This window comes from Tripterygium wilfordii, chromosome 1, assembly GCF_013401445.1.
Source record: "Tripterygium wilfordii isolate XIE 37 chromosome 1, ASM1340144v1, whole genome shotgun sequence".
NCBI classification, from domain to species: Eukaryota; Viridiplantae; Streptophyta; class Magnoliopsida; order Celastrales; family Celastraceae; genus Tripterygium; species Tripterygium wilfordii.
Genome location: NC_052232.1, coordinates 8704149 through 8716537, shown reverse-complemented (window position 1 = coordinate 8716537; position 12389 = coordinate 8704149). Strand labels below are relative to the sequence as shown.

Here is a 12389-nt window from a genome sequence, read left to right as displayed (position 1 = left end):
GAATTCCCTTCAGCTATATAGGAGTTCTTGATGACCGACCCACCAAAGGATTAAGGCAAACCATATTTTTTTGGAGGTACCAACTGCTAGCAATTCATCCTCTTCTTTGGAGGTACCAACTGCTAGCATAGGGTCCAAAACTTGAAGAAGTCCACTGGTACCATTCACAAGGGCTTTCTCTACAAGTTTGCGCAGACTGATTGGCAACTCATCCTCTGCTGTAAGTCCTGTTAATCTTCTTTTTATTAGAAACTCTATTATTATTATTATTATTCCAAAGCTGAATACGTCCATTTTTGTTGTGACTTAAACACAGGAATGTTCAGTTATACTGAAAAGTAAACAACCAGAGTTGGGTAGTCATAGTTATTGATCCAGTTCTGGATTGCGAATCTTTAAAGGAAACAGCGAACTTGATTATGTTCTTTTTTAAAAACACAGTTCTGATCATTTCAGTTGTAAAGTAGCTTCGTGGAAATAATTATTTACTCCCTTGATGCTGTAGAGAATTTAGTTTCCGCGTCTAGTAAATGGGTGGCACCTACTTGGAATTTTCAAGTGGTAAAATTCCTGTTTATCTGGAAAAGAAAAAAAAAAAAAAACACCTTCAACTTCAAGCCAAAGTAATTACCCGAACTAGCTCGTACATGTTCTTATATTATGTTGAGTGTTAACGTGTGTTCAATATCTGATCTAATTGCCATATTTTTTACTTTTTTTTTTGGGTAATCGTAACTCACATGGCCTCTCACATCAATACAGCTGAATAGGAGTGTAGAACGACGCAAACGATGTCATATTATCATTATCTACCAGTGCCCTGACTGAGATCGCAGTAAGCTCTTTGTTCACTTTGCTGGCCTTAACTTCAAATTTTAGTTCAGAAGGTTCATGAAGGCTGCTTGGATTTCCCTTCTCCTATAGTGGCGTTTTTGAAGATTGACCCACCAAATGAGTGAGTTGCACCAAGTTTATGATTATCTTTTTTGGACGCATGCGCCATCTTTCATGATTTCTAGGTTCTGCACAGTAATTTCTGTTTTCTAATTATTTATTTAAATTATATTAGTCGTTTTTCACGAAAAGTGTTTTTCCAAATTTTGATAGAAAGTTATATGAATTCATAACCCTCACTGGTGAGGTGCTGCTTAGTTCATAGATTTATTAAGAACCGACGGTATATGCTAACATGGGGAATGTGTTGGAAGGAAAATTTAGTGGCTGTGGGAAAAGTTTTTGCTAATAGGATGGGCTCTGGTATGCTGACCTTTTCTTTTTATGAGGCATAATAACTTTCTTGTAAAATCAAATGGAGGAAGATGTTATAAGTATGCGTTTGATACATCTAGGATTGAATCTCAAAGACATTGTGAACATGAATACCAATACTTTCTACCACTACTTAATACTAAGGTTGAAGACGGCAACATATTGTCATCACCTTGTTGACACTGGTATGCCTGAAGATAGAAAGGCACCAGCCAGCATGCAGTTGATGATTTAGTTGCTCTCGTGCTTTAGTAGACACCTTCCAAATTGCTCTATCTGGTTTCATTATTCTTCGAAGATAAGCCCTCATTGTGATTGGGTGCTAAATTCGAGATTACTGTATGTCCTTATCTTCAAAAGGAACGACACCACCTCATGCATGTTGGGTCTGTTCTCAGGATTTGAGTCTGTGCAGATCAAGGCTAGTCTAAGGAGTTCTGTCAATATATCTTCATCTTTGGAGATGTTAGTTGCTAGCATAGGGTCCAAAATTTGCATGAGCCCATTGATGCCATTCACAATGGCTTTCTCGACTAGTTGACGCAGACTTATTGGTGACCCATCCTCTTCCGTGAGTCCTGTTGGCCTTTGTTTTGTCAGAAACTCCATTATTGTTATTCCAAAGCTGAAAACATCCACTTTTGTCGTGACATTCCTCATGTATGCAAATTCTGAAGAGAAGCATAGAAATGCTTTAGTAACTGAAAACCAGAGAATGCAATGACATTTATCTATTCACAAATGACTTCTCAAGCAAACCATAACCAATGAAAGATCTCTAATCAGGGATAACGAGAATAAAGAAAATTTAACTTTGGTGCACACACATGGAGACATGTCAAGTGATGGTTAATATGAAAGAGAAAGTATCATAAACTTTGAATTCGACTTGGTTTTTTGATATTTTTTGTCATCTACATCTTGCCATTACATTACTAGTAGCATAAATAAACACTTCAAATGATGGGTGAAATAAGAGTTATTCCTGACCTTCTATTGGCATATAATATATCACTACTTATAGCATATAAGAACAGCCAAAGAACAATGTGTTGTTTCTGAATTGCAAATGAATGACTTGAACTTGGATATAAAGATTTCAGTTTTAGTGGCTTAAACTAGGATATGCAACCCATTTTTATTGACTGAATCTACTTTTTGGAACTGTAACTTTTGTTTACTGGGTAATTGGAAATAGGAACCTGATAGCAGTATAGCACAATCTTGACAGGTCAAAAAATGAAGTATGAGCTTGATGGATTGAATAGAGTGGATGAAATTACCTGGTGCCATGTAGCCAATAGTGCCTTGAAAAGCTGACGCTGAAGAGAGGCTGCTTTGATCTTGGAGATGAACTCCCAACATTCTTGCTGTTCCGAAATCACTCACATGGGCGACCCAATCTCCATCCAAAAGAATGTTAGAAGGCTTCAAGTCACAGTGAACAATGGGGAAGTCGTAACTAGAGTGCAAATAATCAAATCCACTTGCTACTGAGAAAAAGACATCGATCCTCTCAGACAGTGTCCACCTTGACTGGTCTACTCCAGGATCATGTATGATGCTCTCCAAGTTCCCATTCTGCATGTAATCTAGAACTAAAGCTTTCAGCTTCCTGCTCTCCCAGGCAAAGCCAAGTACCTTAACCAGATTCTTGTGCCTCAGCTTGCTCAAGGTTTTAACTTCTGTGTTGAAGCACTTGTCAGATTCTGTGGAAAATTGCTCCAAATTAAGTTTCTTCACAGCTACGAGGACTCCATCTTCTAGTTGACCCTTGTAAACGGTGCTCAAACTGCTGGCACCAATAATATTATCTTCGCTGAAGAAATTTGTAGCATTTTCTAGTTCCTTTTGATCAAACCTTGTGAGAGTGAATGCGGGAGTGAACTCAGCTTCCTGATTCGGAACCTTCTCAGATTTATGCTTTTTGGCATATCGCTGAAGTATCAAAATTAGTAAACCAAGAAGCAGAAGCAGAGAAACAGATCCAAGCACAAGGAGAATCAACTTCGTCTTCTTTGATAGACGACGTGAACTTTTGCTGCATGGCCCTAAAACTTCTGTTCCACAAAGACCAGGATTTCCTACCAAATTGGATGCATTTATGCTTCTGAATATTCCACTCTCTGGAACATGACCTTTGAGCTGATTGAAAGAAAGGTTCAACTGTTTCAAGTTGGTAGCATTGCCAAAGCCTCCCGGAATTTCGCCCTTCAGCTGATTGTGAGAAAGATCTAGGGAGCTCAGTTGCTTCAATTTGGCCAGGTCTTCCGGGACTTCACTGTCAAAATTATTCTTCGAAAGGTTCAAGACTGTAAGCACATTCATGTCTGTAAAAACTTCGCCTGGGATTGAACCTGAAAGTTTGTTCCCTGAAAGATCAAGGGAGAACAAATTTGTGCAGCTTTTAAGTGTTCTAGGAATCTCCCCTGAAAGTTGGTTATATGACAGGTCTATGGCTTGTACCATTTCCAATTTACTCAGCTCAACCGGAATACTTCCTTCAAATAAATTGTATGACAAGTTCAGATACAGCTGCATGCTCCTCATACTTGCCATCACTGACCCAGGAATTGAACCCGTGAGATTGTTATGAGAGAGATCCATCAACAAAAGCTTATCAAGACGCTTCATGCTTTGAGGAATGGATCCATTTAGCAAGTTACTGTGAAGATTCAGTTGTGAAAGAAACTCGAGTTTTGAGATACTAGCTGGAATTGGACCTATAAGCTTGTTGCTGTCCAACTCAAGACGTGATAACTGTTTCAATTCAAATAACTCTTCAGGTATTGTTCCGCTGAGGGCATTGTCGTGCAGGAAAAGCCCTTGCAGGAGAGTGAGCTTTGATAATTCTTTTGGAACCAAGCCTGGAAAACTATTTCCGGAGAGGGACAAAGTATTGAGGCTGCTTAAATTGCCTATCTCGGGTGGTATCGGCCCTATAAATGAATTGAAGCCAGCTTGGAACTTTTGAAGATTTAAGAGTTTGCCAATACCTGGTTTTAGCAATCCACTAAAATTGTTCTCAGCCAAGTTTAAGATCCTAAGATTGGAACAATTGTAGAGGTCATCAGGAATTTCACCAGACATCTGATTTGGACCAAGAGACAAGAATGTCAGATTAGGCAACTGCCCTAAACCTCTGGGAATTGTCCCTGTCATTCTATTGAAGGCCAAAGCTATGGTTCCAAGATGGGTACAATTGGTGATACTAGATGGAATTGGTCCCTCAAGAAGGTTGCTGTTCAAGGAAAGGTTCCTCAAATTGTAAAGCAACCCAATATTTGATGGAAGCTTCCCTGTGAGAGAGTTGAAGCCCAGTGCCAAATATGTTAGATTTGCCAAGTTCGTAATCGAAGAAGGTATCTCCCCAGTCAGGTAATTTGAGTGCAGGGTCAGTACCTGTAAGGACCTCAAAGAACCGACTTCACGAGGAACTGTACCAGTCAACATGTTCTCTGATAAACCTAAATTGGTTAATGACTTCAATTGGAAGATGGAGAGTGGGATTGTGGAATTTAGGCTATTGTCGTACATCCGCAGTTTTTCTAATTTGATGAGATTTCCAAGCTCAGAGGGTATGCTTCCAGTGAATTGGTTACTATACAGTTCAAGTTCGACTAGCTTCTTACAGCTACCTAGTTCTGGTGGGATGTTTCCGGCAAGAGAGTTGTTGAACAACAGAAGTTGTTCTAAATTGGAAAGATTACCGATCTGTGGAGGTACGACTCCTGTCAACTGGTTTTCACTAAGGTCCAAAGCTTGCAAAGCCTCTAGCCTACCAATGGAAGCAGGTATTGAACCCTGCAAGCTGTTACGATAAACTAAAAACATTTGGAGATTGACTAAGTTTCCTACGTTTGAAGGGATTGTGCCTGTGAGATTGTTAAAAACAACACCAAATGCTAACAAGGAAGTGCAGTTGAAAATACTTTCTGGTATACTTCCATTCAGAGAATTATCACCCAGATCCACAAATTGCAGATTCTGAAGGTTTCCAAACTCTGCTGGAATCGGACCCGAAAGCATATTTTGATAGAGCACAAGTTCAGTGAGATTGGTGCAAAGAGCCAGCTGAGCTGGAATGTAACCTGAGAATGAATTCAAGGTTAAATCAAGAACCTGGAGGCCGGATATGTTGCCGAGGAATGGCGATATCCGTCCCTGGAGCTGCTTATCGACCAGAGAAATCGTGACGACCCTATCGGCTGCAGAGTCGCATACAATCCCAGTCCAGTTGCAGTGATGGTTTGCATCAGTACTCCAATCCGCAAGTGCACCCAATGGATCATGAGTAATGGCCTTCTTGAACTCCTTCAATGCCTCAAGTTCAAGTTCCAAGCTTGGTTCTGCTGATAGAGCATTAGCAAAAACAGAACAGAGTATGAACACAATTAAACTCATACTTCTAGTCACCATTGCTGAAGACTTAGAAACTGTCATGGGAAACCCAACTTTATGAAGGATTTATATGCAGAATTCAATAATCATTAGCTGTCGCCACTGACGTTCAAGTCTTCATCAGCTGTAGACGTCATGGGAGTCAAAAGAAGATGGAAACTGGTAAGAAGATACTGATCCTTTGGTCTTCAATTGAAATATCATATAAAGTTGACCTTATGAGGTTCATATTGTTGGCTAAAATACATATATAGTGAAGCAATATGTACACAACTTGGCCTATCCAGTAGAGACCTGCAAGTCTTCTACTTAGTCAGGGGTCCCATGTGCAGCTATAATAGAATTTCAATCCATTAGTATGCAAGTTGGTAATATAAAGGCACAAAAAAGGGGATTTGTCGGCTTTGCTAGCTTGTCACTGAAAGGAAGGAGATGAGAAGTGTGGGGTTATGGGCTTGACATCTCAATTTCCTGCAACTTGCAAAGGTTCCCACATGTTTTTCTTCTCTTCTCTTTTCTTTTCTTTTTTTCTATTTAATTGTAAGATTATTCAAGGCATTTTCTTGATTAGTCTCTGGAGTACTTGCATTGTATTTATGCAACCAGATTCTTTGATGTATGAAAATACCTTCTTTATAATAGAGAGGGGCTGTTTTTCTCCTCTTTTCTTTTCTTTTCTTTCGAGCAGAGAGGGGGTGTTCATCAGTTTATGTAGGCAGACTAAATCTCAGGATCGGATTGTATATTGTAGTCTCTTACTCTCTTTGTTTATGTTGACTCTCTTTTTTTTCCCATATTGGTAGTCATCATCATGAGTCTTTATTCCAAAAATCTTGGGTCGGCTACACGAGTTTATGAGAATGATCAACGGAAATCTACCACTTAATACTCGTTTTCATCATTAATTTCTACATAAGAGCATAGTTTTATCAATTTATATTTAAGCTATATACTTTCTTACTACTTCAAATCTTGTTTTTTTAGATCTTCCTATTATCTTATGTGCAAATTCTCTCAATTATGTTTACCGCCGCATCGCTTTCTTTATGTTGTACATGTCAGTAACATCTTAAACGTTTTTTCGCATCTATCTTCAATTGATGCTACTCCTACCTTAGATCTAATAATCTCATTTATTATCCTATATTCACTCGTATGCCCGTAACATCTTAAACATTTTCGTATCTATCTTTAATTAGTGCTACTTCCACCTTAAACCTAATAATCTCATTTATTATTCTATATTCACGCGTGTGGCTGCACACCAACAAAGCACTCAAATTTTTAATATATATATATTTCTTAATAGACAAACACTCAAAACCATACATTATCTTATTTTATTCTAAATCTCTTGCAACTTTTTCCATATTATCCACCTTTTATTATGCATGTGTGTGTATGTATATATTAAAACTTAATCGGCATGGTTGGCACAAAAAGGTTCCATTTTGACATTGTGACAACAAATTTTGTAGATTTTCTCACCCACTTTTGTTTTAGCTGGTTGGTAAAGAGAATTAATCTCAAGCTCAAAAATAATTAACATCTATTGTGTAAAGAAAATTTTATTATTTTAAACCTTAATTATATTTCCAACACACCTTGATCATCATTTTAATTTTCCTTATTTAAGCTCTACTAACATCATTACGGATTAATCCTAATGGAAACCTGTTGCTCATAGAGCTGAAACGGTGTCGTATCACGATCTAGTAACACTTCCATTTTATATACCTCTGTCAATCCCATGCAGCGGTTGTGCGCTCCGCTCGGCAACATTACATGCAAACCCACGTAGTTGCAGTACCAGGCCGGGGGCCTAATACTCAGCCCATTTGAGGTCAGGTTCATGGCGTAGATAGGCTCACTTAAAGACTCGGCTCTTCCATTCAAAATGTCTAGGCCCATTGGGCCAACCCAAGATGTTAGTTTGTTTATATTCCGAATCTCTCCATTAGCGTGATGGAGCTTCAGACTCATGGTAGATTCCGGTTCGCCTGTTTCGAACCCGGTCTTGACCAAGACCGTGTACTCGCAACCGTCATCTTGCATTACCTATTTCATAGAACCAAAAATGATCGGTAGTGGCACAAAGGTTAAAAATACACCCCAACTGTTACAAATTAATATTGTTCGTTTTGGACTATCTAGTTATTGTGCATACAATTAACCCATACGGCTTTGTTCTTTTTGTTATAATTTGGTAGAAAGGAGAAGTAGAAGAATGAGGTGAGAAAATTTGGTTCAATCCACTTGAGATGTTGTCCACACTTTGGGTCAAGGCCCATGTGGTTTTGTCCTTCTAAAAGGCGCCTCAAGTGTTAAGGAGATGGGTAATGTTTATAAACCACATGGTTTGCTAATAACAAACTGATATGAGACAACACTCCTCCTCACTTGTGTGCTGAGTTATATGCAAGGTTCTTAAAACCGGACCGGTCATCAAACCGGAAAAATCTTCGGTTCACGGTTCAAAGGTTCAACCGGGGTTCAAACCGGGTTCGAACCGGTTTTAATGTAATGAATTATTTATATATATATTTATATTATATGCATATAATATGTAAGAAAACTTCATAAAAATACAATATATTCAAATAAAGTATCATTTTAAACAAAGAAAATCTCATAGCCTAGTGGTTAAAACCTTTTTTAATGAACAAAAGGTCATGAGTTCAAACCCTATAAATAACAAAATTTCAAAAATATTTTATTAACATTAATAAATGACCGAACCGGTCAAAACCGGTCCGGTTTTGACCGGTTCAACCGAAGAACCGGCCGGTTCAACCGGAAATATCCCGGTTCACCAATCACCGGTTCTGGCACCTCGACCGGACAAGTGGCCGGTCACCGGTTGGACCGGTCCGACCGGCCGGTCCGGTCCGGTTTTCAAAACACTGGTTATATGAGAGCCAACAAATGGACTATATAGGTTAGTATCCATGTAGTATCCCTCACCATGTGGGTAATCTATCCTTAAGGACATCGAAAATGCTCGATACCATGTTATAATTTCAAAGAGACGAGAAGTAGAAGAATGAGGTGAGAAAAGTTGGCTCAATCCACTTGAGATATTGTCTACACTTTAGGCCAATGTCCGTGCGGTTTTGTCCTTCTAAAAGGCGTCTCAAGTGTCAAGGAGATGGGTCATGCTTATAAACCACATGGTCTGCTACTAACAAACGAATATGGGACAATACTTTTGGATCGTCACCTATGGTACTTAGGCCCAGAAAAAAGTCTTGGATATGTGAGAGAGGGTGGATCTTTGCTTATAAACTACTTGGTTGAATTATGTCAATCTGATGTGAGATATTTAGTCTCGACACAAAACTGAACCCCTCCCCTCGTGAGGGATTCAACTTCTAATATGCTAATATGCAATTTATTCATCTAAATCAACTATAAGAAATACAAGAAATTGTAGTGTTTTGGAAGGATACTTACAGGACGAGCGGCGATGGTAGAACAATGAGACGAAGATGAAGAACAAGACGACGATGAGTGCCATTATTATTTCTTTGCTGTTTTGGATTCTGATGAAGATTGGTACTACATATTTATATAGATTTGATGGGGATGGATAATTGTTGTGAGCAAACAGACAGGAGAATTCACACATGTCCGTAGTATTTCATGTATATTGGATAGAATTTATGTGAAGTCCAAGCCAAAAAAACTAAAATATTCATTGAATTGCTTTGTTTCCATACTTACATAGTGAATAATGTGATTAGTTATTAGGTTTTGTTGGCTTCCCAGTTACTACCTTTCAAAAAACGAAAAGAAAAACGTTTGATCCAAACATCCCTGAATAGGTACACGGGATGTGTGCTCGTTATGTTATATAGGGGTGTCCACGATCGGTTTTTGTCGAGTTATTGACGGTTTGATCAATTTTTTCGATTTTTCAATCGATCCTTACTATCATACATTTGACAATAACTAATCAAACGGTTGGTTCGGTTTAACACGGTTTTATAATAATTTCTAAACAATTTTGCAATAATTTTATGACCATTTTCAAATTGTTGTTGAATGGACAATTTCCTAGCATTTGATATTTTCTTACAAAACTACCCTTAACTTTTTATCATGCTACCCTAAATACCCCCATCTTGTCTCTGCCTCCTTGAACAAACCCAATTTCTTCAGTCCCATACTAATTTCTTCGGCCTCAATTTCTTTGAAAATTTTCCTTCGATTTCTCTCCCCAAACTTCAATCAGTGCCAAGAGCATCTTCTCTCAATCGGATTTCTCCTAGGTCACCAACCAGTCGACCACCCCAAGCACCAAGAGGATCAAGATATAGCCCGCGCCCCTCAAGGCCGTGCAGAACTTGAAGACATTCCAGGCCATAACAACTGCAGATGTGAGCATACTCCAAGAATAGCAAATCAAAAAGAAAAACAAAAAGAACTGGATTTGTGATCTCGAAGACATTGGACTTGTGTGTCGTTGAATAACTAACATCTCTTGTGTAAGTAATGAACATATATAATTCAACATCTATTGTGTAAGGAAATTTTTTTTATTCTTTTTAACTTTATATTTCCAACACACGTTGATCATCATTTTTAATTTTCTTTATTTAAGCTCTACTAACATCATTAAGGACTCGTTTTAATGGAAACCTGTTGTTCATGGGGTTGACTATCAAAATCAAACAGCAGCAACTATTAGTGTTACTCTCATAGAGTTGAAACGGTGCCGTATCACGATCTAGCAACTCTTCCAATTTATACAACTCTCTCGAACCCATGCAAGGGTTGTGCGCTCTGCTCGACAACATTTCATCCAAACCCACGTAGTTGCAGTACCAGGCCGGGCGCCCAATACTCAGCCCATTCGAGGTCAGGTTCATGGCATAGATAGGCCCACTTGAACACTTGGCTCTTCCATTCAAAATGTCCAGGCCCATTGGGCCAGCCCAAGGCTCTAGTTTGTCTATCTTCAGCATCTCTCCATCGGTGTCATGGAGCTTCAAACTCATGGTAGATTCCGGTCCGCCCGTTACGAACCCGGTCTTGGTCAAGACTGTGTACTCGCAACCGTCATCTTGCATTACCTATGTCATAAAACCAAAAATGGTTGGTAGTCGTACAAAACGCAGACGAATATCCTGCAACAGACGTATCTGCAGTTTTAACCACATACTCCAATCTGTTTATCAATGTGAAGTCCTACACAATTATTGATCAAAAACTGAAGTGATTTCTCCTGCAGGGGATTCTTAACCCATCCAAAGGATCGAACCACCCAACTAGTGGGGGATTGAAACCATGACCAGCTTGAGTGCTTGACTTGATATCATATTATCATGTTAAATTTAATTAATAAGCTAACATACAATTTATTTATTTCAATCGATCATAACCAAAAAGACCAAAAAAACTAGTAGTGGTTTGGGAGGATACTTACAGGACGAGCGATGGTTCTGACAGAGAAGAACAATGAGAGGAAGATGAAGAACAAGAGAATGATGAGTGCCATATATTAATTTAATTTCTTTGCTGTTTGGATCTTGATGAAGCTTGGCACTACTTATTGACACAGATTTGATGGAGGACAATTGTCTTATTGGTGTTATTTCTTGTTATATCAGTAGCAAATTATTGTATTTTTTTTGTCTATCTCTCTTGCAAGATCCGCAGTGCATTACAAAATTAATAGGCAGCTGGCGAAAAGGATTCCACTTTTGTCATTGTTAGAAGTTATTAGTTCACCATTGTTCATTTACGAGAGAAAATGTATTCATCCAAAGTATTTTTGTCATGTTTTTAAATTCGCTAAACCATATTTTATTATTTTTCATCCTTAAAATTGTACGCTTTTTTTGTTTCTGTCCTTAAAGTTTAAAATTTATTCCAAATATCTAATATCTTTAATGTTTCAAAATTATACTTAATTATGTCTCGAATCAAATTTTCCGGCATGTAATTAACGGAAAAGGCTGATGTGGCATATATTAACTTGGCTCTTCCATTCGAAATGTCCAGGCCCATTGGGCCAACCCAAAACGTTAGTTTGTTTATCTTCCCAATCGCCCCATTACTATTAGTGTCATGGAGCTTCAAACTTATGGTAGATTCCGGTCCGCCCGTTATGAACTCGGCCTTGCACTACCTATTCATAAAACCAAAAATGGTTGGTAGTCGGTACAAAAGGCGGACGAGGATCTTGCAGTAGACGTCTCTGTAGTTTTAACCACAAACTCTAGTCTGTTTGTCAATGTGAGGTCTACACAATTTTTTAAATTTGATAAATAAACTAATCAAAACTGAAGTGGCTTCTCTTGTAGGGGACTCTTAGTCCGTACAAAAGGACCGAACCTATGACCACCTTGACTTGATATCACATTAAATTTTCTTAAAAAATTGAAATGTCGTTGAGAAATATACTTCTCATTGGAATCGAACTCTGGGCACACGTATTATGACACATATCAAGAAAAAATATTAGTGTTCAAGGAGAGTACTTACCGGACAATCGAGGGTACTAACAGAGTAGAACAATGAGAGGAAGATGAAGAACAAGAGAACGATGAGTGTCATTATTAATTTTCTTTGCTTATTTGGATTTTGATGAAGCTTGGCACTACTTATTGATACATATTTGATGGAGGACAATTTTATCGTTGGTGCTATTTCTTGTTAGAACAATGCTAGAGACCTCCAAAATTTGACCCCCAAAAGTTCCCCAAATCTATGTG

At 38.4% G+C, this 12389-nt stretch overlaps 2 protein-coding genes across 2 annotated transcripts; both read right to left on the bottom strand.

Moving 5' to 3' along the window:
- Window positions 1-1273: 1273 nt before the first annotated feature.
- Window positions 1274-6248, bottom strand: LOC120005591 (LRR receptor-like serine/threonine-protein kinase FLS2). The gene is made up of 2 exons (XM_038855696.1): window positions 2553-6248; window positions 1274-1940 (listed from the first exon to the last, which is right to left on the bottom strand). The coding sequence occupies exons 1-2, from the start codon at window positions 5710-5712 to the stop codon at window positions 1576-1578; spliced, it is 3525 nt and encodes a 1174-aa protein (XP_038711624.1). The 5' UTR covers window positions 5713-6248; the 3' UTR covers window positions 1274-1575.
- Window positions 5760-7725, bottom strand: LOC119996471 (PLAT domain-containing protein 1-like). The gene is made up of 2 exons (XM_038843116.1): window positions 7325-7725; window positions 5760-5856 (listed from the first exon to the last, which is right to left on the bottom strand). Exons 1-2 carry the CDS (start codon window positions 7723-7725, stop codon window positions 5760-5762), a joined length of 498 nt encoding a protein of 165 aa, XP_038699044.1.
- Between the last annotated feature and the right edge of the window lie 4664 nt (window positions 7726-12389).

Coding starts and splice junctions, on each gene's coding strand:
- LOC120005591 (XM_038855696.1), bottom strand. CDS start 5,712: ATGACAGTTTCTAAGTCTTCAGCAATGGTGACTAGAAGTATGAGTTTA. Junction 1,941..2,552: donor TATTGGCTACATGGCACCAG/GTAATTTCATCC, acceptor GCTTCTCTTCAG/AATTTGCATACATGAGGAAT.
- LOC119996471 (XM_038843116.1), bottom strand. CDS start 7,725: ATGCAAGATGACGGTTGCGAGTACACGGTCTTGGTCAAGACCGGGTTC. Junction 5,857..7,324: donor GTTTCCATTAGGATTAATCC/GTAATGATGTTA, acceptor TTTCAATTGAAG/ACCAAAGGATCAGTATCTTC.